General features: G+C 41.5%; 1 protein-coding gene and 1 long non-coding RNA gene across 4 annotated transcripts in view; one reads left to right on the top strand and one right to left on the bottom strand.

Moving 5' to 3' along the window:
• Positions 1-966: 966 nt before the first annotated feature.
• The window catches only part of si:dkey-98f17.5 (uncharacterized protein LOC569123 homolog), a 61,209-nt gene continuing 37,243 nt past the window's right edge, over positions 967-24,932 (bottom strand). Inside the window, exons 8-13 of one of the 3 annotated variants that reach the window (XM_034170217.1) lie at positions 13,267-13,412; positions 12,897-13,068; positions 4,625-4,737; positions 2,289-2,376; positions 2,144-2,202; positions 967-2,075 (exon numbers count right to left, since the gene is read on the bottom strand). In XM_034170217.1, coding sequence (XP_034026108.1) covers positions 2,149-2,202; positions 2,289-2,376; positions 4,625-4,737; positions 12,897-13,068; positions 13,267-13,412 — 573 coding nt within the window. In that variant the 3' untranslated portion in view covers positions 967-2,075; positions 2,144-2,148. The remainder of the gene's footprint in view (positions 2,076-2,143; positions 2,203-2,288; positions 2,377-4,624; positions 4,738-12,896; positions 13,069-13,266; positions 13,413-24,932) is intronic. The other 2 variants (XM_034170218.1, XM_034170216.1) reach the window with 2 other exon arrangements.
• On the top strand, positions 10,584-24,911 carry LOC117510488. Its single transcript, XR_004560737.1, has 3 exons — positions 10,584-10,732; positions 20,719-20,721; positions 24,901-24,911. It is a non-coding gene; the product is annotated as an uncharacterized LOC117510488 (long non-coding RNA).

Below are 24,932 nucleotides of genomic sequence, written 5' to 3'. Positions count from 1 at the left end.
CTATTTTATTTGTCTAAAAATAAATGTCCAAGGTTCCTTATGTTAAACAAGAAATCATCTAATCTGATAACAGGTAAGTTATGGTTTTAATTTACAGATAAAGTTTTTTTTTTTACTATTTTAATTACAAGTGTTCTAAACTTTTTTACAGTAATCAAAAATTAATTTTGAGGTTAAAAAAACATTAGCAAGGATTTTCTTCAGAAAACTGCTGTGTATAAATGAGCAGTCCTGTGAGCGTTTCTGCAACTGATCTCTATATAACTGTTTTGTACAGATCAGTGGTTTCTGCACTGCAGTCTTCCGTATTTTGGCCTGACGCGTCGTTGAACTTTGACCGCGGCAGCCTCTCGACAAGCGGCAATGCACGCTCCTGGCAGAAGCAGTGTTTTAACTCGGTTTTGATGCGATGCTTCTGACACGTCTAAAAAGTGATGCATCTCATTGAAAATAATGCTTTGTAGACCGATTCGTGATGCCACTGCTGCGTCCAAAGCTTGTGGTGTGAAAGTCCCTTAAGATGCGAATGTTAATGACTTCCTGGACTTGGCCATCAGAAGTGTATCCATATGTAATGAAAGTTGCAGAGACATTCACTTATCTTGGAGATATCCTAATCCTCAGCCTTTGAGATCAAGAGATGCCAAGAGCTTATGGAGTCAATAGGCTGCAGGACAGAGATATTTGCAACCTGGTCTCACAGCAAGTCGTGATTCAGCAGCACGAAATATACATTAATCTATTGGTTCGTGATATTGTGACGAAAAGCGCCTCATTTTTGTCACGGCAGCACAAATTCATTCTAATTCATGCCATGATGGCTGCACGAAATTAAAAGTGAAGTGGGGGGGGGAGGGAGGGGTCGGGGGTGGTTAAGGTTAGGATTAGAGGTAGTAATAGTGAGTTAAAAAAAAAAAAAACGTCACAAAAATTGGACTAATTTCATCACAAGAGCAGGGAGGAAAAAAAAAAAAAACGTGAGACTGGGCTGGGTATTTGCTGATGTAGATTCCTTTGGAAAATACAGGTCCACGAAATTAGGGTCCTGGTATTTCTTGTCTTGTTGTATGACTGTAAGACTCAGACACTAACCAGTGACCAAAGCGACAACTGCATGTCTTTGGTACTAGGTGTCTTTAGTGCAGACCTCTCCGACCCTGCTCCTGGAGGGCACCTGCCCAGCATGTTTAACAATACAGCATGTTTACACAGCTAATTAACTCAGCCAATTGGGAGCTGGAAAACACCAATGTTAATTGACCAGGTGTGACTAGAGCAGGTAGACATGGAAAATATGCAGGACAGGTGCTCTCCAGGAGCAGGGTTGGACAGGCCTGGTTTGGTGGATCCTTGGGTACTTGCAGTAATGACTCTGTGTCAAACAAACGGTTACTTAGGGAAACTCTGATGACATGTACCACTTGCACTCCAGTTACATTTTGACCACATGGTATGTTTCTCTTGGCTTGATTCAGCATGTAGGTGCACCGGGGTGGAGGATCCTAGCAGCTGAATTAGGCCAAGGGGGACTTTCAACTGGCTGCAGGAGATAGATGGTTACTTTCAAGTAGTGTGCTGTTGCCGCAACAGCATATGCTCGCAGACCTGACCTGATGTGGCATAAACATACTCAACATCTGAAAGTCATTTGCAGAAAACTTTCATCACTTAATTTTTTAACATTAAGATGAGAGTGCAGTGAGATATGAGGACCACACTTACATATAATAATACAATAACAAACATACAGAGGAACACATAAAAAACATTGTGCAGGCAGAAAGCACCCTCGAGTTATGAAATACATCTGTAAGCACCTTTCTAGCATCAGTATCATCTAATACAAACACTGAAAATACATTCACATTATTGTTTGCATTTCTCAATGTCTAGAAACACAGCTTATCCTATACAAACTGATAAAGGCACTTAAACTATTAGACATTTCTTGAGATGAAAATGTTGGGAGTTTTGCATTAGATGTCAAACCTGGCTGAATGAGAGAGAACAAATTGGATCACATGATGCTCATCTGATTAGAAAGTTCCAGTCTTCCCACTTCATAGAAAAAAATGCTGGCAATACACAAAAACCACTGAACCCATTAAAAATGTGCTGACATTTGTATGTATTGATTTCTTACCAGCTTCAGAAATCGTATTCAGCTGCACACTGCTGCAGGTACCATTCATATAATTTACCCTGTTGAACAAAATCATTTAATTAATTAATGATTCTGACTTGACAAATGAAGCATGGTTATTGATAGGGTTTGAAACAAATGTAACCTTTTTGGCTTTGACAATATCCTGGATATATTCACTGTACTCTGCCATCTTCCGCTTCTCCTTCTTCGTCAAAGTCTTGTTTCTTTGGCTGAGAACGAAGAAAATCACAGTATTTCATGACTTTCATGAAAAGTGTATGTATGTGTGTGTGTGTGTATATGTGTGTGTGTGTATGAACGCATACATGTCACATGACTGAAGCAGTCGATAACACAGCTCTACTCATGATCTCCACTACCAGCACTACAAAAAGCAATCAGCTCATATACGCCACTGCAATCTAAGCTTTGGACATTTATGTACAGATCTAACAGTCACATAGCTGAAATAAAGGTGATTGATATATATATATATATATATATATTCTGTGGAGGCTGAATCAAAAACAAGAGGCACTTGAAATGCTTATGTTCAGTCCCATTTTCGGCACCCTAGCACTTTTGCAAAAAAGTAGTGGTAGTCAATTAGCATGTATGTACATGACATATCTATTTCAACACATTATATATACATACCTCTGTTACTGGCCACATCCAGACTACGCTGTACGGTACATTTCAACATTTTGTGATGTTACAGCCTTATTTCAAAATGGAGTAAATTCATTTTTCCTTCGAAATTGTACTCACAACAACCTATAATTCAATTTAATTGCAATTTATTTAGTTTACATAGAGCCAAATCACATCAAAGCCAGCTCAAGGCACTTCACACAAGTGATAAGATGAAAATTTCAGACTCCTCCATGATTTCTAAGTGGGAGAACTTCAGTACACTCAGTACACTCCAAGAAAATATATCTCTTCCATTGAATGGGATAAAGCTTGAAAGTTGGTTTTGTGTCCATCAGGAGCCAACAAAGGTAATACAGGCAACCTATCTTATTGCGAGAATTCTTAACCAGATTCCAATAATTCCAATCATTTAAAGCTTTAATTTGTTCTCTTTATAATTTATTCTCTTTATAATTCAATGCTTTGATCTATTCTCTTTATCTGTTTATCTATTGCAGAATTCAGCTTTAATCATTATTGCTAGAATTCCTAACCAGATTCCAATAATTCCAATAATTTAAAGCATTAATCGAATCTCTTCATCTATTTATCTATTAGAGAATTCAGCTTTAATTACTGTTGCAAGAATTCTTAACCAGATTCCTGTTGGGAAAGTGTAGTGACACGGACCCACAACAAGGGGCGCAAATGAACGGTCAATAGATGAGCCAAAATATAACAATTTAATGTTGTGAATGTGCACAACGAACATACAGACAATCTCAGAATATCACAACAGTCAATACACAAAGGTGACGTGTGGGCAGGCTTGAGGATAGAAGACGTCTGTCCTGAGGAGAGCCAGAACCACACGATTTCCGCCGCCCCAGAACCTGGTGAATACTGGAGCCGCCAAGTCCCGAATTCCCAGGTGATCACCGTCCCCGACTGTCGGATCTGGTACTGCTGGCGAAGAACAAAGACAGTCAAGTGTGGGTGTGTGTACACCCAGTAACAATAACAGTGGGAATGCCACCTCCACCTCTCACTCAATAACTTGCAGAGTACTGAAGATTCCTCAGGGAAAAGAGTGCCTTCTTGCGCTCTCTCAGCTTCCACTGACAGCGGTACCGGTACTCCTGCAAACACTCACAATATACAAACAATATTGCAAAACGGCTGAGGATATTACCTCCAATGAAGTATGATATCTCGGCAACGAGGTGGAGATGACGTCTGGTCTTTATGGAGTGAGATGATATTGAGTAGATGGGTGACAGCTGTCAAGAGGTAATGAGCGACAGCTGTCACCCCCGGCTGTGTCCATGGCGGCAGCGCCCTCTCGTGCCTGAAGCCCGCACTTCAGGCAGAGCGCCCACTGGTGGTGGGCCAGCAGTACCTCCTCTTCTGGCGGCCCACACACAACAATTCCAATAATTCCAATAACTTAAAGCTTTAATCTATTCTCTTTACAATTAAAGCTTTAATCTATTCTCTTTATCTATTCTTTATCTATTTACCTATAACAGAATTCAGCTACGTAGACAAAAAGAACTTTCACTTTAATTCTTTATGGTTACTGGGCAACCAATTTAATGCTTTAATCTAGTATGTGTGTGATGCTTTAATCAGGTGTGTGTGTGTGTATATATATACGCGTGTTCGCGCATGTTGCATATATATATATATATATATATATACATAAAATGAAATTTTATTGTGATGGAGGCATTTGTAGTCAGTATTTGACACCTGACATCTCGCTCTCTCTCTCTTCTGGTTATACTTGAGGTTTAATTTAGAGGTTTTGAGGGGACTGGTCTCTGTGTGTGTACCGCTTACCGTGCAAAATGCTTTGCTAAGAAAAGCAGGAGGTAGCAAAAAACACCAAAAATGATCACAAACACTACTTGTCCATCTTCTGGTATCCAGTCCCATATATATATCACAATTCCCTGTAAGACAGAAGTTCAACAGTCACAAAACAAACATGCTACAAGAAAAACAAATGAGAAAATTTTAAGTTGTAATTTAGAGCTATGATTAGTGATTATTATTATTATTGTTGTTTTTATTTTCAATCTCAGACAATATGACATATGAAGATATATTCAAATTTCATGGACAACATAAAAAAAATATGTTGGGTTTAATTGTTTGCATGACAACCAATCAAAACCCAGTTAGATATTGGGGCATGGAAGACTGAATTTGGAGGTGATCCAGTGTCCCCACTCTGCCTTCACTGTGCATGCGTCATTTCGGAGCGTCAGCTGCAATCCACCAATTATCACCTCATTTCTGCTTAAAACTGCACTCCAGTCATCATCTATCTCAGCAACAGGTATATGAAGCTTTTGTACAACCCCAATTCCAATGAAGGTGGGACATTGTGTGAAATGTAAATAAAAACAGAATACAATGATTTGCAAATCCTCTTCAACCTATATTCAATTGAATACACCACAAAGACAAGATATTTAATGTTCAAACTGACAGACGTTTTGTTTTTGTACAAATATTTGGTCATTTTGAAATGAATGCCTGCAACACAATTCATAAAAGCTGGGACAGGGGCAACAAAAGACTGGGAAAGTTGATGAATGCTCAAAGAACATTCCACAGGACAACAGGTTAATTGGAAACAGATGAGTGTCATGATTTGATAAAAAAAAGGAGCATCCCCAAAAGGCTCAGCCGTTCACAAGCAAAGATGAAGTGAGAATCACCACTTTGTGAACGAGTGCGTGAAAAAAATAGTCCAACAGTTTAAGAACGTTGCAAGGAATTTAGGGATTCCATCATCTACAGTTCATTATATAATCAGAAGATTCAGAGAATAAGGCCGGGTTCACGCCCATATCGGACCCAATCTTCCCCTTCCGACAATCTTAAGGACGCCCTGACAATCATGATGACGCTAAAGATAACCCCCTGTGTGGTGTGTTAAGAGCATTCTGATCTGCTCGGAAGGGCGTCAGGAGCGCTCCGATCGCAAATCAGGGATATTCAACATGTTGGATTTTTTTGGCCCGATATCGCAGTGTGTGGTGTCCTCCGACCACAAACAAGCACGCAGCCTGCTGAATGTGATGTGCAGCCAATCAGAAAGCGAGGTGACGGACGTACGGAGTGGAAAATAAAATCAAAACAGCTATTCTGACTTACCAGAAAGTCCGGTGGTCGGGGTGTCTCCACTCCTTTAAAGACCACCTTTTCTTTTTCTTTTTGTATCCTTTTTTTCCCCTCTGTTTTAAATAGTCCACAAAGTACCTCCATTTGTTTACTCTGAAGTCACGTTTAATCTTGAGAGATTTTGTGATATTTCCTGTTTGAGCTGTGAATGTTCGTGTGTGAAATCTGTTCGTGTGTGGTGGTGTTGTGCTTACTGTGTGGCTGAATGCCACACACTGTACGACCAAACCTGTTAGATCCATGATTTTTTATCTTCACGTGTGTTGTCTCTCAGGTTTTGGAAACCTAAAGATAATTTTAAGGCAAGGGCAAAAACCAACATTGAATGCCTGTGACCTTTGATCCCTCAGGCGGCACTGCATTAAAAACCGGCATCATTGTGCAAAGAATCTTACCGCATGGGCTCAGGAACACTTCAGAAAACCATTGTCAGTTAACACAGTTTGTCACTACATCTACAAGTGCAAGTTAAAACTCTACCATGCAAAGCGAAACCCATACATCAACAACATCGAGAAACACCGCTGCCTTCTCTGGGCCCAAGCTCATTTGAAATGGACAGATGCAAAGTGGAAAAGTGTGCTGTGGTCTAAGGAGTCCATATTTCAAATTGTTTTTGGAAATCATGGACGTCGTGTATTCCGGACAAAAAAGGAAAAAGACCATCCAGATGGTTACCAGTGCAAAGTTCAAAAGCCAGCTTCTGTGATGGTATGGGGGTGTGTTAGTGCCCATGGCATGGGCAACTTACACATCTGTGATGGCACCATCAATGCTGAACGGTACATCCAGGTTTTGGAGCAACACACGCTGTCATCCAAGCAATGTCTTTTTCAGGGACGTCCCTGCTTATTTCAGCAAGAAAATGCCAAGCCACATTCTGCACGTTACAACAGCGTGGCTTCATAGTAAAGAGTGCAGGTACTAGATTGGCCTGCCTGCAGTACAGACCTGTCGCTCACTGAAAATGTGTGGCGCATTATTAAGCGCAAAATATGACAACGGAGACCCCAGACTGTTCAGATTCAGACAACTTTATTGATCCCTAAAAGGGCAATTCATTTCACACCCAATTACCTCAGACAAATATACAGCAATTAATCCACAATTATTAATAGCTGAATGTAGTAATGGCAGACGTCAGAATTAAAACAATTGCACATATACATCTGATTGTTTATGTATGCTAAACTTTGAACACTCCGTAATCTGAACTGAGACAATGTGAGTGTGGGGGAGCTGCAGTAACATGTGGTCACACAGCCAGCTTGGGGGGAACGGGGAAGGGAGTGGCGTGAGAAGGGGCCGGGATGGGGGGTGGGGGGACAGGAACACAAAGGAGGGGTAGGGGGTGGGAGCATGCGTATCAGTCTCTGTCCATGGGTGAGTGGCAGATGAGTTAAGTTTATGTCAGTGTATGTCCGTGTGTGCGTAAAGTCTGATGTTGCTAGGCAACAGCAGGCTGGAGCAGACAGATAAGAAGGGGGAGCCGAATTCCTTCACCAAGGCTGTAGATCCTTCTGGGGGAAGAGCAGGGCCGACCTTCAGGAGCTGATAAGACTGCCATGTTGCTGTTAGGCAGAGAGATACAGAATTCCATCTACTGCACCTCTGACCATCTAGAGTCCAAATTTATGAAGAATATTCTCCGGCCCTCAACAACACATTCCTCTGCAATGCAGCGATATGCGTCAAGATGGTATCCATTTTGCGTTTAAGTTCAAGAGTTAACGCAGTCAGAGATTGCACTGCCTTGCCCAACTCATTAATCATGACGGACAGTTGAGGGACAAGATTTTGGTAGCAGCCGTCTTGCTAATATTCCTGTAGGTCAGGGCAGCACACAAACCAATCAGCACCAAACCTCCCACCATAAAAGCAAATAGAAATAAATCCTCAACATCTTCCACAGAGAGTGGAGCCAAGCATGCCATGCTCCACTGCTCTCAGGCGGCAAGAACATAGCCCGCTGGGTAGGTTCCATCAGGGCACGCAGGGTCCCCCAGGCCTGATTTCCTTGTCAAACAAAAAAAGGTGTCAATAGCATTGAGAGACCATCTGATCAATTCCATGATTAATCCAAATCTTAATTTGAAGAATTCACAGTCTGGTGAAGCTGGGACTTTGAAGGTCGGAGCAGAAATAGAGAATAGAAAAGGAAGAGAGAAGAGGGGAGGAATGCGACCGACCTTGCCGGAGTCCCAAGCTTGTGAACAAGTGAAGTCGTACATCAAGCAAGAATGGGAAATAATTACACCTACAAAGCTTCAACAATTAGTGTCCTCATTTCCCAAACGCTTATTGAGTGTTGTTAGAAGGAAAGGTGATGTAACACAGTGGTAAACATACCACTGTCCCAGCTTTTTTGAAATGTGTTGTAGACATCCATTTCAAAATGAGCACATATTTGCACAAAACAATAAAGTTTATCAGTCTGAACATTAAATATCTTTCTTTGTGGCGTATTCAATTGAATATAAGTTGAAGAGGATTTGCAAATCATTGTATTCTGTTTTTATTTACATTTTACACAACATTCCAACTTCATTGGAATTGGGGTTGTACAACAAACATTTCTACATAAATTCATAAAAGACGGCACACTGATCAGAATGCAGCAGCAGCACGGTAGACATCTGATGTGCAGCTGTACCTACGTAATTTCAGAGCGTCTGTGCCAAAATGAGGCGATTATCGCCTCGTTTCTACTTAAAACTGACATTAGAATGATTTAAGAGGTTTTTCCTTGTCATCTGATGGTTAATAATCACATTATTCCCTTTGATCGCTTTGGGTGTACAGAGTCAGACTCAGACGTGCTGTTGTGGTCCTAAATGACGCATGCGCAGTGAAGGCAGGGCGGACCGATTTTTAGGGAGGACCGTTCAGTGTGCAACAATGGATCAGGATTCTGGATCAAGATTTCCCTTTATATAGGCTTTCAAGGATTATTTCAAAACTGCTTCACAGATTCTCAGCAAATTTTCACCACAGAGATATTAGGGCATGGAAGACTCTACCGAATTTTAGAGGTGATCCAGATCCGGACTGCGAATATCACAAATATCTGATTGCTCTTTTTTCAAATTTACTATCATCATTTTAAACCAGTTCACACTTGTTTTCCAAAAACACTAAAACCAGATTATCTCAAATATAGCCATCTTAAAGTCCTGTAATGTTGGTATAGAGCAGGGGTATTCAATTACAATTGAAAGAGGTCCAGTGAGGGAAACCTCCTCAAGCAATGGTCCCAAACATTATAATGCCTAACATTTATTATGAATCAGTGCCACTTATTTTGAAGTATCCTAGTATGATCATAGTGATTTTATTAAGCTGTACCCCCCCCACACACACCACAATGACAATAAAGACTATGTGCATCAACATGTGTATTAAAAAACGAGGAAGAGGAAACGTGACCCGGCCTGGACGGAGGGCCCGTCAGTAAGCGCCTGGTGGCCCGGCTTACCACAGAGCCCGGTCAGGCACAGCCCGAAAACATAATGTGGCCTTTCCATCTCCATGGGTGTGGGGATACTCACGAGTCCCCGTCTGAGCGTTGCTACATTGGAGTTGACCCCAGTAGATGAGAGGTTCACCTCCCTGCGCCTTTGGGTGGTGGGGGGAAAAACTGTGACAGTTCGGTGTATTCAGAGTTCTTGGAGTCCCTGAATGGAGTCCTGTATTGAGCTCCAGTGGGGGACTCCGTTGTTCTACCTGGGGGATTTCAACACACACGTGGGCAATGATACAAACACCTGGAGAGGTGTGATTGGGAAGAACGGCCTCCCCAATCAAAACCCGAGCGGGTGTTTTTTGTTGCATTCTGTGCTAGTCCATAACAAACACCAAGTTTGAACATAAGGATGCTCATAAATGTACATGGCACAACGGCACCCTAAGCTAATGGTCGATGATCAATTTTGTGATTGTATCACCTGATCTGAGGCCACATGCTCTGGACACTCGGGTGAAGAGAGTGGCAGAAGTGTCAACTGTAAACCATCTGGTGCTGAGTTGGATCAGATGGCGGCGAAGGACTTTGGGCAAACCTGATAAGCCCAAACAGATAGTGCAAGTGAACTGGGAACGTCTGGAGGAGCCCACTGTCCAACAGATCTTCAACTCACACGTCCAGCGGAGCTTTTCTGGCATCCCTGTGGAGGTTGGAACATTGAACCAAAGTCGGAAATGCTCAAAGCTTCCATTGCTGAAGCCGCAGTGGGGAGCTGTGGCCTGACGGTCTTAGGTTCCTCGAGGGGCGGCAACCCTCGAATATCATGGTGGACACCGGTGGTCAGGGAAGCTGTCCGACTGAAGAAGGAGTCCTTCAGGGATATTTTATCTCGGAGGACTCTGGAGGCAGTTGCATGATATTGAAGGGCAGCAGCCTCTGTTCTGACGGAGGCAAAGCAGTGTGTGTGTGTGGAAGGAGTTCGGAAGTACCTTTGGTAGGCACCAAGGTACTTCTGGCGGACCGTGAGGCACCTCAGTTCTGTTCAAGTTTTGTGGATTCAGCAGGGATACACGACACAATATGCTCCAAGTGTAACAACTGCCAATTAACACTGCAACTGTTTTACCATAACTATTTTCAAACATCATGTCCCAAATAAAACAATTTGGGATTCACAGCAAAAATAATGGTCATTACAGAAGAGAGACACTGTGATGTGCAGTTTAACCCGTAACCTGTGGACACCCACCCATCGAGCAGCAGAGTTCCCACTAAGTGATTAATAATTTACAGTTATATTACAGGCTCTCTAAATGGCATACAGTAGGCTAAAATGTGATCACTTCCATCTTCTCTCCCTCTCTCTAGCTCAGACACGTGGGCGAGAGGGTGTGCACTGTGCTACTTAATACTGTCTGCATTATAAGTAGCGTAACCTACAGCTATAGTGCAAATCTTTGTTTTTGTATCCCTTTTAAAATGTGGATGAATTTAGAAAACTGTCATGGTTCATTGTTTGTCCTCATCATGAGAACAGAGTGGGCCAATGCCCAGTCTGGGAGCGCCCAGTCTGGGAGCGCCCACCAGGGCACATATCGGCAACATCCCCAAGGACTGTAACACCTCCAGGGCCAAGGTCTTTGTGATGGAGACAACAGGGGCACGCACCAACTCCAACAAATGGAATGTGACGCTTCACACCCAGCACACCACCGATACCCTCAAACAATCCCATCCTGACTCAACCCACTCCCAAGGAAACATCATCTACATTTATGCTGTACAAGCCCTAAACTATTACCAGGGGTAATTGGTTTAAACCAGATTAAACTAAGATTCCACAGGTCAAAAAAGGCCATTTAAACCAGTGGTTCCCAAACCTGGGGGTCAGGTCCCACTTAACCAAGGCTGTGAAAACTCTGCAGATCCGCAGAATTCTGCACATTTCATCATGGGGAGGAGGGTTGCGGGGTGTTAGTGTTGTCTGTAATCTTGATTGATCACTGAGTTTGTAAAATGTCTATCGCAAAGACTTTTTTTACGACATCATGCAAGTTTTATAAATCTGGCCGCAGATTCGTGGAATTTCACGGAGTAAAATGCCTCACTCAAAGTGTGGCGCTTACAACAGTTGTCGTAAAGCAGGACTGGTTAGTTGCTACAGCGACACTGAGTGCAAGATGCTGTTCTTAAACTAACAGTAGCATGTGGACATCGCATACTTTTAGAGCTATCAAGTTTTTAAGAGAAGAATTTTGCGGTATGTCTGTGTCACGGAGCAACGTCGGACAGAGGGAAAATAGCGAGAAAGACGGTGTGAAAAAGTCTGATATGGACTCAAGAATCCGTGGAGTTGGCGCTGCCTTGAATTTAAAGTCTCCTTCATGAACACATCCGAAAGATGAAAGAAACGGAAAAAGCAAACTGCATCTTGTGCCATCAGGAAACATGGTAAGAATTTTTCTCTCCTTGGAAAATAAAACATTGTGCTGTTCAAACAGGACTGCAGACAAGATTATGTGACTTTTTTATTAATGGGGACTTTCTTTCATTGGAAAAAAAGACACTGTGGCTTTGAATGGATTTACAGTAATTCACACAAGAGTATAAGTGACTTTTTTACTATAAGGTATGTTATTGATATTTTACAATGATTTTCAAAATATTCTACAAGCTGCAGCTATGGTTTTTGAAATGCTTTAACAGTCATTTCAGTCTTCATGAATTTCATGTAGTTTAATTATTCTGAGTTAATGCTTAATTTGGTTTACAATTAAAAGGGAAATCATTCCAGGTCCTACTTCCACATCATATTCTGTTATTTCAACATTATCATTGACCTTTCAAATGAAAGGTTGAATCTAGGATCATTTAAATATGCACTTCTTTTGAGATTTTTTCTTCCAGGAGATGCTAAAAATGTATCATTAGATACAAAATGAATTTGGTTTCTGGTTCCCCACAGGCCCTAGACCCCCTGTAAATTTTCCATGGATTTCAGAATTTTTATTCCACAGCCCTGCTTAACCTACACATTTTTGGCAGGGCTCTCCATGCCCTGCCAAAAGCTGATTAGTGCATTCAGGTGTGGGCAGCCAATCAAGTGTGACACCTCAATGAGCTAATCAGCTTTTCACAGGAAAGGGAGAGGTGTAAAACGTGCAGGTTTGGACTAGGGTGCATGAGGACTAATGGTAAGCCATTCTAACATATTTGTAGATCACTTTTAAACCAGATATAACCAGTTTATATGCGATGAAGAGAATGGTCACCTCCTCACATGTGAGCAGCTGGAACAAGACAAAATATGGCATTATGCAATCAATACACTTGATTATTCTAGTGAAAACACTGTCCATTTAATCAATCTTTATGAAGTAAAATAATGTTATAGGCTCCATTATTTAATCCTGTGAGCTGTCAAAAGTGTAATTTCACATTGCTGTGAGGACTTACTGTGAAGACAGAGAGTGTCCGAGCGGGCCCTTGTCCCAGCAGCTCCTCCAGCTGCTCATAGGAAAAAGTGTTTATGATGAAGCTGAGGATGAAGAGGACAGGGAGGAAAATGCCCAGAGCCCCGCAAACTATTGAGTGCAGTCGGACACTTTTGTTGTAAGTCACATCAGCCCTTCAGGTACAGAGAAGGAAGGAGTTTAAAAAAAAAAATCGCAAAAATGTAATAAACCTGATACAAATGCATTTCCTTTTAATACGCCAATGGTTTATTTGATACAAAATGCAAAATGTTTTCACAAGACAGAAGTATGACTCTTATTTTACGTGACCTATTTGAAAAGATCACACTGTGTATGTTACAAGAACACACCTGTCCTGTTGTAATCTGCTTCTGATGGTCGAACAAATGAGGTCGCAGTCTTTCTCCAGCTGATCCAAAGTCTTCTGAACAGCTTGGTTAATGGTCTTTTCAATGGTCTGACACACTCCGTCAATCTGGTTCACACAGCGGCTTGGCTACACAGAACAAAGCTGCATCACTTTTAGAATGAATGTGCAAATGTGCATCTCAGAAGAAAAATTACTGGGATGTTCCACACAGAATTCTGAGGACACTTTGACTGACAGCCTGCACTCACACTGGGAAAAGTAATTAGTGTTTTGGAGAGATGTTTTTTCAGTTCTGCTCTTTGGAATGCAGCGTTGCAGCCGTAGATCACAGGATGGAACAGAAGATAAGTCATGGCTGGGGGGTAACGTTGTCAAAGGTGGCCGTGGTTTACGGCTCTGTGATCCACACAGTGAGTGGGTAACTCACTCAGTAATCATACTTCATAACAAATCATCTTACTCCCAGCCATCAAACAGCAGCAGAAAACCTGGAGTGGAGATTTATTTTCCAGTCTAATCAATGGTTACTCCTGCCAAAGGAGAGCAGGGACTCCTAAATCTTAAGCAAAGATTAAACAGTGAGGCCGATATATATTAATCCAAAGTACTCTTGGTAAGTGCCAAAGGGTTCTATAAAATGTTTCCAAAATCAGAGCATTACATTTTCACATAACTGCAGAAGAAAATATGAAATATGTACTACACAGGCTCTAAGGCAAAATGGTTATGATGATTATTCCTGGGTCTACAACTCACCCTGGATGGCACACTAGTCAATCACAGGTTAGTTCCCCAGTCAAGGCCAGTACCATTCAGAGCTGGATGGACTGGTATGATATCGATGATGTGTCTTGTCCAAGGGCACAGATGTGTGTCATGACTGAGAATTTAACCTAGCTCTATATATTGGTATCTCAACTCCTCATCCCATTGAACTACCTGCTCTCTTCCATGGGAACAAAAGTAAATTGTTTTGGTACGGGCCGAAGTCCCGAAGCCCCTGGCGGGGGGGGGGGGTGTCTCCCAGAAAAAATTGAAATCTCAGATGTTCTCAGATGCATTCTGGTGTGTTTTCAGGTCTATTCACCCACAAAAAAAAATCCAAAAAATATTTTTTTTTGTTTGGTCAGGTCAGTGTTTCCACACAACTTGTACTGTCACGATACAAGCTGTGTGAAAAGACTCTATTTTCCCATATTGGCAAGATGACAAAACTATAATACACAGTCTGTCACATGGATTAGAATAGTGTTAATTTCTTATTTGATAAGACCACATATTTGCATTGGACTGTTATTGTTCTCTCTCTACATTTATCTAAACATTTGACTTCAGCAATTTGTGCTTTTATAACAACTGATGGTTCCTTAAAATAAACTAAAATAAAATTTGATGCAAGTAAAGCTGCCATCTACTGTTCATTAAGCCACCAACATAACTTTTAGTTCTCAGGAACACTAATTTGGGTTTAAATTAGAATCTGATTCACTTCCATGAATGGGAAACACAATAACACAGATTTTTCCATCTAGTGCTGACAACAGCATCTCTGGGATACTCACAGTTGTACAAAATTACGCACAAATGCTTTTTTAATCCATATCTGAGTTCTACGAGTGTGTTAAATATTTACCATATTTCCTTCCAGGTGAATATTTCACACCCATGTAACATAAGAAACCATAAAATTCAGATTTAGCAGCCTGACACATCTCATTATATGAATAACATCAACTGACAATGAATTCCATTAGAAACATGATATAATAATATCAAAGACTTACGGGTGTTAGCTTTTCCATATAAATGATGATTAAAACTAGAGACATTCGTCATGAAATGCCCCACGCGCAATACTATTTTCCATATAAAGTGCAGTGTAGTGCATGGCCTCGATTCACCCTAATTAAATAAATACATTAATGCTGTCTCAACAAAAACCTGAGTTTTCAACTGGGAACCTCGCAAGACTGTAAGACGATGTCCCTTCCACAATAACAGTGGCCATAAACTTTGGGCCTTGACAAGCAGCTACAGTTTTGGGGATGAAAATTTACAGGGTGATTCCATAATTTATTCCTCAGAATTGAGTGAGTCCATATTTTTTTTCCCTCTGCTTGGTCTAAAAAAGTAACCATTACTGACTGCCACAATTATTTTTCCTGATTTCTTATAGTGTTTCTTAAAGCCAGGAAGTTGCCATGTGAAATTACTTTAGTTTTGTGTCATGTCTGTGATCTGCTTTTTTCTACAAAATTAAACAACTGAATGAACATCCTCCGAGGCCGGTGATTCCATAATTTTTGCCAGGGGTTGTATTATATTTAGGTCTAAGTGAAGAACAAGACATTCTTTTAAAATAAAAAGAACTGCATCAGTATTTCTTTTATTCATATCTAAAAACTCCTGATGTCGTTTGTATTGATTAATCAAACAAAATGCTTTGCATATAATCATTCCATTTATTGACATGTTCCTGTAACTGATGTGTGTTTAAATGTGATCTTTCTGTCTTATCAATATGTTGATGGTGAAGTATTCTGTTTATTCAAAGGATGTGTTTAAGTGATGATTAATAATGTGTATCCATTCGAGTATCTTAGGACAATATTATACCAAAATAGTTAATGTGGTTAAATAGTTGAGTCATTTGGGTCTGCCCTGTGAAGACATGAAGTTTTCTGTGAGGTTACACACCCCTAAATGGGTGGAGTTTGGTGATGTCAGTCCCCCTTAAAAAGTCAGAACAAAGTGCTGCTCTCCCCTTCTCTCTTGCTATTCTCTCCGCTCTCTTGCCTCTCTCTTCCTTTCTTAAATGCTTAATTTTTATTTTGGGTCAACAAGGCCCCATGCTAAGCTAAGCTAAGCTAGCTAAAGCTACCACGTGGCTTCATTCATTCATCCTTTATTCTTCGAAAAACTTAAAGTTTTAACCTGATGCTTTAAGGTGCGTCAAGTCTTCGAGCTGAACTTTTCAAAATAATAGCAAAATTACAGGAAAGCGACTTTTCCCTTTTTTGTAATTTTCCGACGCTCTTAAAGTTTTACTTTTTCTAAATTCACGAAGACTTTTAATCTGGCTCCAACAAACTTTTTAAAAACTACCAAAAACCATTTTCAACAAACACCTTCCATCTCTGGGTTCCTGCAAGCTGACGACGGTGCTGATTTCAAACCATCAGCCAACTTGTCGGTCGAGCCAGCCAATACAAGCCTTTGGGATCACCTGGGGAGACCGCTGAGTTAACTCCTTGACCCAAGTGAGCACGACGGACGGACGGATCCCTCCGAACCACCATCTCAACGGACCGGCTAAATGGCCCAGTTAAAGGTTCCAGAAAAAGGGGTTGCTGTCAATGGATGCAAAGTGGCTTCCTTTTAAGCATATTCATATGTTCCCATGATGCACCCAGTGTTTCTTTTAATTCACCTCTTTTTACTCTGTATGCACCACTCTGCTTTTAATCATTGGTGATTGATCTCTGCTCTTTTCCACAGCATGTCTTTTTCCTGATTCTCTCCACTCAGCCCCAACCAGTCCCAGCAGAAGACTGCCCCTCCCTGAGCCTGGTTCTGCTGGAGGTTCCTTCCTGTTAAAAGGGAGTTTTTCCTTCCCACTGTCGCCAAGTGCTTGCTCATAGGGGGTCGTTTGACCGTTGGGGTTTTTCTGTAAATATTGTATGGCTTTTGCCTTACAATATAAAGCGCCTTGGGGCAACTGTTTGTTGTGATTTGGCACTATATAAATAAAATTGATTTGATTTGATTTGTTTAATAATTTTCTTAAAAATAATTGGCTTCCAATTTCATCACTAAATTCTAATCAGATTTATTCACTTAAAGTCTTTAAGCTTCATCCCTCTTTCTTTCATGTCTCATGAGTAAGTAGGAATTGTGTCCATAAATGAACATATTTAATCACTGTCCAAAAATGCCAGTAAACTGTTCATTTCTGGTATACTTGTAAATAAATTGTAAATATTTCTGCTGTGGTTCATTTTGTGTTCAGAAATAAACCTTTGGTCAATCGTATTGTGAATTCAGACTTTCAGATCAGAGACTGATTAATTCAATTGAGACTGATTAATTAATTTGAGACTGATAAATTAATGAATGTTTAAATTAAAGTACCAATGCTATAAATAAGTGGTGCCCCGAGTAATAATTAAATAATAAGTATTAAACCCTAAATTGTTAATTATTTTGGTGACTCATCAGATGGGGCCTAATCCAATCTAATTCAATTTGGGAGTTTAACTGCTTAATCACTACATTCTTATGGTGCTCCGGTGTGAGCCGATCTAGAATTGACCAATTTGGTTACATCTTTATGGTTCCGGTGTGAGGTACCATTCATTCCAAATAATTAAATTAATGTAAATTCATTACATTATATTGGTCCCCCGTTGCAAGGCCTTTCAAATTTGCTACAGCAGTAATATGTACATGTGTGGGGTAGGTATTTGGTTGAACCCTCATGTGTTTGATGTAAACTGGGATACACAGTGGAAAAATTGAAGATTGACGTTATATTTAGTTAGAGGATGTGGTCAACAGTGACCATAAAAAGTCGGTAGCCTTCGAACAAGTGCAACTATTGGTAATTTTTTAAAAGTAGGTCAAGGTCACCGGCCTTTGAACCTATGCGAAGTACTCCTCCAAGGCATGTACCCACCAAATATGAAGTTTTTGCAAGCAATAGGTGCCGAGGTACATTGCAGCGAACACATTTCAGGTGAAGGATTTGACAGTTGTGACCACTGGTGACCTTGACAAGTAGGTCAAGGCCACCGACCTTCGAACCCATGTGAAGTACTCCTCCAGGGCATGTACCGATCAAATATGAAGTTTCTGTGAGCAGTAGGTGCTGAGCTACGTTGCGGCAAAGGATCTGGCAGTTGTGACCATTGGTGACCTTGGAAAGTAGGTCAAGGTCACCAGCCTTCAAACCCATGCAAAGCACTCCTCCAAAGCATGTACCCACCAAATATGAAGTTTCTGCAAGCAATGGGTGCCGAGCAATGTTGTGGCGAAGGATTCCACAGATGTGACCATTGGTGACCTTGAAAAGTAGGTCAAGGTCCCCGGCCTTCGAACCCATGCGAGGTACTCCTCCAAGGCAAATACCCACAATTTCAATTAAAATTTATAAATTTATATAGCGCCAACTCACGACAAAGTCGCCCCAAGGTGCTTCACACAATTCATAACAACACAAAGTAAATTAAAATCAAAATTAAAATCAAGAAAAGCACAATAAAAAGATAAAACACAGTAGAATAAAAAGAAATTACAAAGCAAACATAAAAACAAATTAGATTAATGTTAAGACAGTCTAAAAAAGTGGGTCTTCAGTCTTGATTTAAAAGTCTCCACCATGTCAGACTGCCTAATAACTGCAAGTAGATCATTCCAAAGAGTCGGACCACGGTAGGAGAAGGCTCTATACCCCACAGACTTCTTGTTCACAAACGGAACACACAGAAGCCTTGCGCCCTGCGAATGCAAGGGCCGCACAGGCACATAGGGCTTACCGTAGTCCGCCAGGTAGGAGGTGCAAGTCCGTGAACAATTTTATAAACCAACAATAAGACTTTAAAATCTGATCTGGCAGAAACCGAAAGCCAATGAAGGGATGCCAGAATGGGTGTAATGTGGTCAAACCTTCTACTTTGTGTCAAAAGTCTGGCAGCAGCATTCTGCACCAATTGAAGACCCTGAATGCTAGACTGCGGCAGACCAGAAAATAAAGCATTACAATAATCCAGTCTGGAAGAAATAAATGCATGTATCAAAGTCTCAGCATCAGCCATAGACAGGATGGGACGAATCCTTGCTACGTTTCAGAGATGGAAGAAGGCAGCACTTGTAATGTCTCTAATGTGGGGGCCAAAAGATAACGTAGGATCAAAAAGTACTTCAAGATTCCTCACTTTGTCCGTATGATGCACAACACACGAACCCAAATTAAGAGCCAGCTGGTCAAATTGATGCCGATGTATGGCTGGACCAAGAACCATCATTTCAGTCTTATCAGAATTCAAGAGTAGGACTAGACAACCAACTTCTCACAGATATATGGCAATCTTCTAAGGCTTTTATATGGGCAAGATTACCAGCAGTTACCGACATGTACAATTGAGTATCATCAGCATAACAATGAAAGGCAATCCCATAATGCCGCAGAATATGCCCAAGGGGCGCTATATAAACTGAGAAACGCAAGGGGCCTAACACAGACCCCTGTGGAACCCCAAATTTCATATCACCAAGGCCAGAAGTAGTGTTATTATACACAACACAATAAGAACGACTGGACAAGTATGTCGTCAACCAAGCAAGAACACTTCCAGTAATCCCAAAATAATTTTCCAGCCTATCAAGTAAAACACGATGATCCACAGTATCAAACGCAGCACTAAGATCTAAAAGTACTAAAACCATCGTGGTGTCCAAATCCATTGCACTCAGAAAATCATTCACCACTCTAATAAGCGCTGTCTCTGTGGAGTGATATTTTCTAAAAGCAGACTGAAGTGGCTCAAAAACATCATTCTCAGTAAGATGTTCCATAAGCCGCCGTGAGACCACTTTTTCCAGAATTTTAGAGCAGAATGAGAGATTTGATATCAGCCTATAATTACTCAATACACCAGGTCAAGACCAGATTTCTTAAGTAGTGGTTTAATCACTGCAGATTTAAAACACCCAGGAACAGAACCAGAGCTTAATGAAAGATTAACAATTTCCAGCACAGTCGGCCCAAGAACGGGCCACAGGTCCTTAAACAATGTTGCTGGTATAGGATCAAATACACAGGTTGTGCTTTTTGTAGATGTCACGAGCTTCACCATCGCGTCTAGTGAAATAGTATCAAATTCTGTAAATCTAGGTGTCACTTCATTAATAATACCCACCTCCACAGCAGGGTGCAATGATTGAGCCAAAGCATGTTGAGATATACTCAATCTAATGTCTTCTATTTTCTTCTCAAAGTAATCCAAGAAGTCCTTAGCTATGAACGGAGAATGACTAACAGGTGACTGACCATGGATAAGAAATGTTACAGTGTCAAACAAAAATTTTGAGTTGTCCTTATTTTTATTGATCAAATCCAGATAGTAGGCCGCTTTGTAGTCCGTAGTGCATGCTTATACTCTACGACTACATCATGCCATGCAGAGTAGAACACCTCTAATTTGGAGCTACGCCACTTCCATTCCAGACCTCTAGCCTTCTGCCTGAGGTCCCGCAAGTAACCATTAAACCAAGGCGACTGCACTTTGGGAAGGCAAGGCCTTAATAAAGGAGGCGCAATCTCATCAAGTGTAATTTTGAGTACCGAAGTTTTTGTGTAGGCTCTCAGTTGTCCAGGTGGTTTCCATAGTAGAGAAGCTTGAATCTTCGACTGGACTGGGTTGCTTGACGCGAGGACGTTTCGCTTCAAATCGCAGAAGCTTCCTCAGCTAAAATTCTTGCTCTGGTGGTATGACTTCTGTCTTGACTCTTGTAGAGAAGAATAATCAAAAAGTCACAAAAGCTGGAGTTTTAAACCTAACCAGACCCCTCCTACCGAGAGGCAGACTGCTATAGGCTAGTGACTAAACAATAACTCTAATTAGCACCTATTGTGCTCTAGTTAGCACCCTCCTAATCACAGGGCAGCTGTCCCTGCTAATGATGGGACGGACACTCTCATGATGGCTCCCTTGACGACTCTGCTGATGACGTGACGTGGATCCTGTCCTTAGGGTGAACTAATTTCTGTCTCAAGGTGTTAACCGGTTTAAAGTAAACTTGGATTTTGTGCTGTCTGAAGATCCTCTGTAGTTATTCCCCTACTCCTGCTAAATAAGGGAGAGACACTCCTCTTCTTCTTGTCTCCGTCTCCTGTCTATCTGGTCTCTTTGTTCTCTGGGACTTCTGCACTTTGTCCAGGGACCATCGTGGGTACCCACATACTGTGAGGGCTTTCCGGACAAGTTGTTGTTCTTTAGCCCTTCCCTCTGCAGTTGTGGACACCTGTAGGGCTCTGTGTTGAAGCGTCCTGATCACCCCGAGCTTGTGTTCAAGGGGGTGGTTTGAGCCAAAGAGCAGATATTGGTCAGTGTGAATTGGTTTTCTGTAAACCCCTGTCTGGAGCTGTCTGTTCTCTCCAATCGTAACATCACAGTCCAAGAAGGCTAAATGGTTGTTTCTGGCATCCTCACGTGTGAACTTGATATTGGCGTCCACCGAGTTGATGTGTTCTGTAAAGTCCTCAACTTCCTGCTGCTTGATTTTAACCCATGTGTCATCAACATATCTGAACCAGTGACTGGGAGAGATGCCCGTGAAAGACGTCAAGGCTGTCTTCTCCACTCGCTCCATGTACAGATTGGCCACAATGGGGGATACTGGAGACCCCATCACACAACCATGAATCTGCCTGTAGTAATTCCCCCTAAACAGGAAATACGTGGTGTTAAGACAGATCTCCAAGAGTTGGCAGATCTGTCTTAACACCACGTATTTCCTGTTTTAAATTAGTTCACTCTAAGGACAGGATCCCTAGTTACAAACAGAGCAATGTAGTGTATTCTATCAGATGTCAGGAAAACTGTAACGAACACTACATAGGTGAGACTAAGCAACCTATACACAAAAGGCTATACCAGCACCGCAGACAGGGCGCCAGTGGACCTCAGTCTGCAGTTCATCTCCACCTTAAAGACACTAACCACATGTTTGAGGACAAGGAAGTTAAAATATTAGCCAGAGAGAAGAAATGGTTTGAGAGAGGGGTCAAGGAGGCATTCTTTGTGAAACGTTTGAAACCCAGCCTTAACCGGGGAGGGGGTCTGAGACACGCTTTATCCCCTGTTTACAATGGGGTACTCAGGTCAAAGCAGTTTCAGTCTTTTGTTCATGGTAATGAGTCATTCACGTCATCAGCAGAGTCGTCAAGGGAGCCATCATGAGAGGGTCCATCCCATCATTAGGAGGGAGGGACAGCTGCCCTGTCATTAGGAGGGCACTAACTAGAGCACAATAGGTGCTAATTAGAGCTATTGTTTAGTCACTAGCCTATAGCAGTCTGCCTCTCGGAAGGAGGCGTCTGGTTAGATTTAAAACTCCAGCTTTTGTGACTTCTTGATTATTCTTCTCTACAAGAGTCAAGAAAGAAGTCAGACCACCAGAGCAAGAATTTTAGCTGAGGAAGCTTCTGCTATTTGAAGCGAAACGTCCTCACGTCAAGCAACCCAGTCCAGTCGAAGATTCAAGCTTCTCTACTTTGAGTACCGAATTCAAACCATCCCCCAGACTGTCCACTGATTGAGCATTCTGCAAAGTTGAAGCTAAAAGATCAGGCAATCTGGCTTCAAGTTCAGTCCTTGTTGAAGGTTTAATGCGTCACCACAGTAATAGGCCAGGCTGTTGCTCCACTAAATGTGGTAATGTAAATGAAAACTTAATAACTGAGTGGTCAAAGACCACCGATGCAAGGGGCAGGATACTAATATTCATGACAACAACACCACGTAACAGAACCAAATCCAGGGTATTACCACTAATATGTGTCGAGCCCTGAATGCACTGCTGAAATCCCAATGCATCCACAATCTCCATAAATGATTTACAGAGGGGATCAGAGGGCCTATTCATATGAATGTTAAAATCACCAATGATCAAAATGTTATCAGCACTAGTTGACAAGTTAGAAATAAACTCACCAAATTCATCCAAGAATTCAGAATATGGGGCAGAAGGCCTATAAATAATGACAAAATAACACGACAGATGTCCATACTTCTGCCCCAAACAATATGCATCATGAGCAGAGCAGAGAATCAGATGCTCAAACGATCCATACCTGTGACCCCCAACAGTTACTAACCTAGACTAGACTAAACCTAGACTTATAAATAAAAGCAATACCCCCGCCTTGCTTCATACCACGGGAAACATGACTAAATGTGTATGCCGGTGGGCAGCCTTCATTTAGGGGAAGAACAACTGTAGGTTTAAGCCAGGTTTCACACAAACCAATCATATCCAAATGGTGATCCACAATTAAATCATTGATCAACAATGAAGACAATGATCTAACATTTATAAGACCCAAACTAACGACCTTGGTAGAGTTGACAATTGGACTATTTGGGTTTACGGGTGGTTCCAAAGTAACATTTCTGAGGTACCTAAAAAATAGGTTTAGGCCTGATACACTCCACACGGATCGCAGGCATCAGACACAAAATGTTTAATACAGCAGGAACAACCAGCAGACCAGCCTCGACTCCAATGTCATCGACTGTAGTAATAGGTACTAAATTTGAAAAACATATCCCCCTGTAAGTTCTACGAGCACGTCTACAGGAGCAGGCCACAGTCTCAATCTGATAAATCTCCCTCCCCCCAAAAAAAAAAAAAACACTATCAGCACCTTGGATTGTCCACACTAAATTCCCAGCTAAACTAGTAGATCCCACACCCACATTCCCCTCCCTGCAGAACCCTATCTATATTCGCAGACAAGATGGCAGGTCCCTCTCTAGTAGGGTGAAAGCCATCCCGCATCAACAAATCACGCCGGCCCCAAAAGAAAGGCCAGTTATCGACAAAACTAAAACTGTGTTGTGTACAAAATTGTGCCAGCCACTTATTTAACAATAACAGCCTGCCAAAAACCTCATCACCACCCCGGGAAATCACCTCATCACCACCAAATATGACGTTTCTCTGAGCAAAAGGTGCCGAGCTACGTTGCGGCAAAGGATGTGACAGCTGTGACCATTGGTGACCTTCAAAAGTAGGTCAAGGTCACTGGCTTTTGAACCCATGTGGGAGGCTGGGAGCATTTACAGGTGTATCTGATTGGTCAAACGCAGAAAAACACAAAACGCGTGCTACAAAGCAGACAATAACATATAAAATTATTAATTTATCGCATGTCTGTGATAGACGTATCGCACGTGCCATCATTGCGAAGACGATATTTTTGTGATATATCGCCCAGCCGTAATATACACACACAGACACACACTCACTCTGTGAATATGAAGTCTCTCATTATGGCTATTGGAATACTCATCAATTCTAATGCCATTGAGGAGGTCATGGTCTAGTGGTTAAGCGTGCAGACCAGGGGATCCTTGGTTCAAAATCCAGCCAGACCAGAAAATCACTAAGGGCCCTTGGGCAAGGTCTTTAATCCCCTAATTGCTCCTGGTGTGTAGTAAGCGCCTTGCATGGCAGCACCCTGACATCGATGTGTGAAAGGGAGAATGTGAGGCATAATTATAAAGTGCTTTGAGCTTCTGATGCAGATGGAAAAGCACTATAAAAAATGCAGTCCATTTACCATTACTTATTCAAAGCAGTGCTCTAATGAGCACATTTGTACATGTCATCCTGTTTGCGCCACCAGAATAAACACATAAATATTAAATATAATGAACATAATGTCTGCAAGATAAAGCATTCTCAAGTAAAGGATGTTCAAAAACAAACACTCACTCTCATTTATATGAAAATATATGCAACAAACAACTATAAAATGAATCAGTTTATCTACTCCATAGTAAGTAACTGTAGTGCAAGCGTCAAGTGTCCACCATGTGGTATTGTTGAGGTGACAAGTTCACAAGAATGCATCCACAAACA

The sequence above is a fragment of the Thalassophryne amazonica genome, chromosome 5 (genome assembly GCF_902500255.1).
Source record: "Thalassophryne amazonica chromosome 5, fThaAma1.1, whole genome shotgun sequence".
NCBI lineage: Eukaryota > Metazoa > Chordata > Actinopteri > Batrachoidiformes > Batrachoididae > Thalassophryne > Thalassophryne amazonica.
The sequence above is the reverse complement of the archived record's forward strand: the minus strand, read 5'-3'. Positions and strand labels throughout refer to the sequence as shown.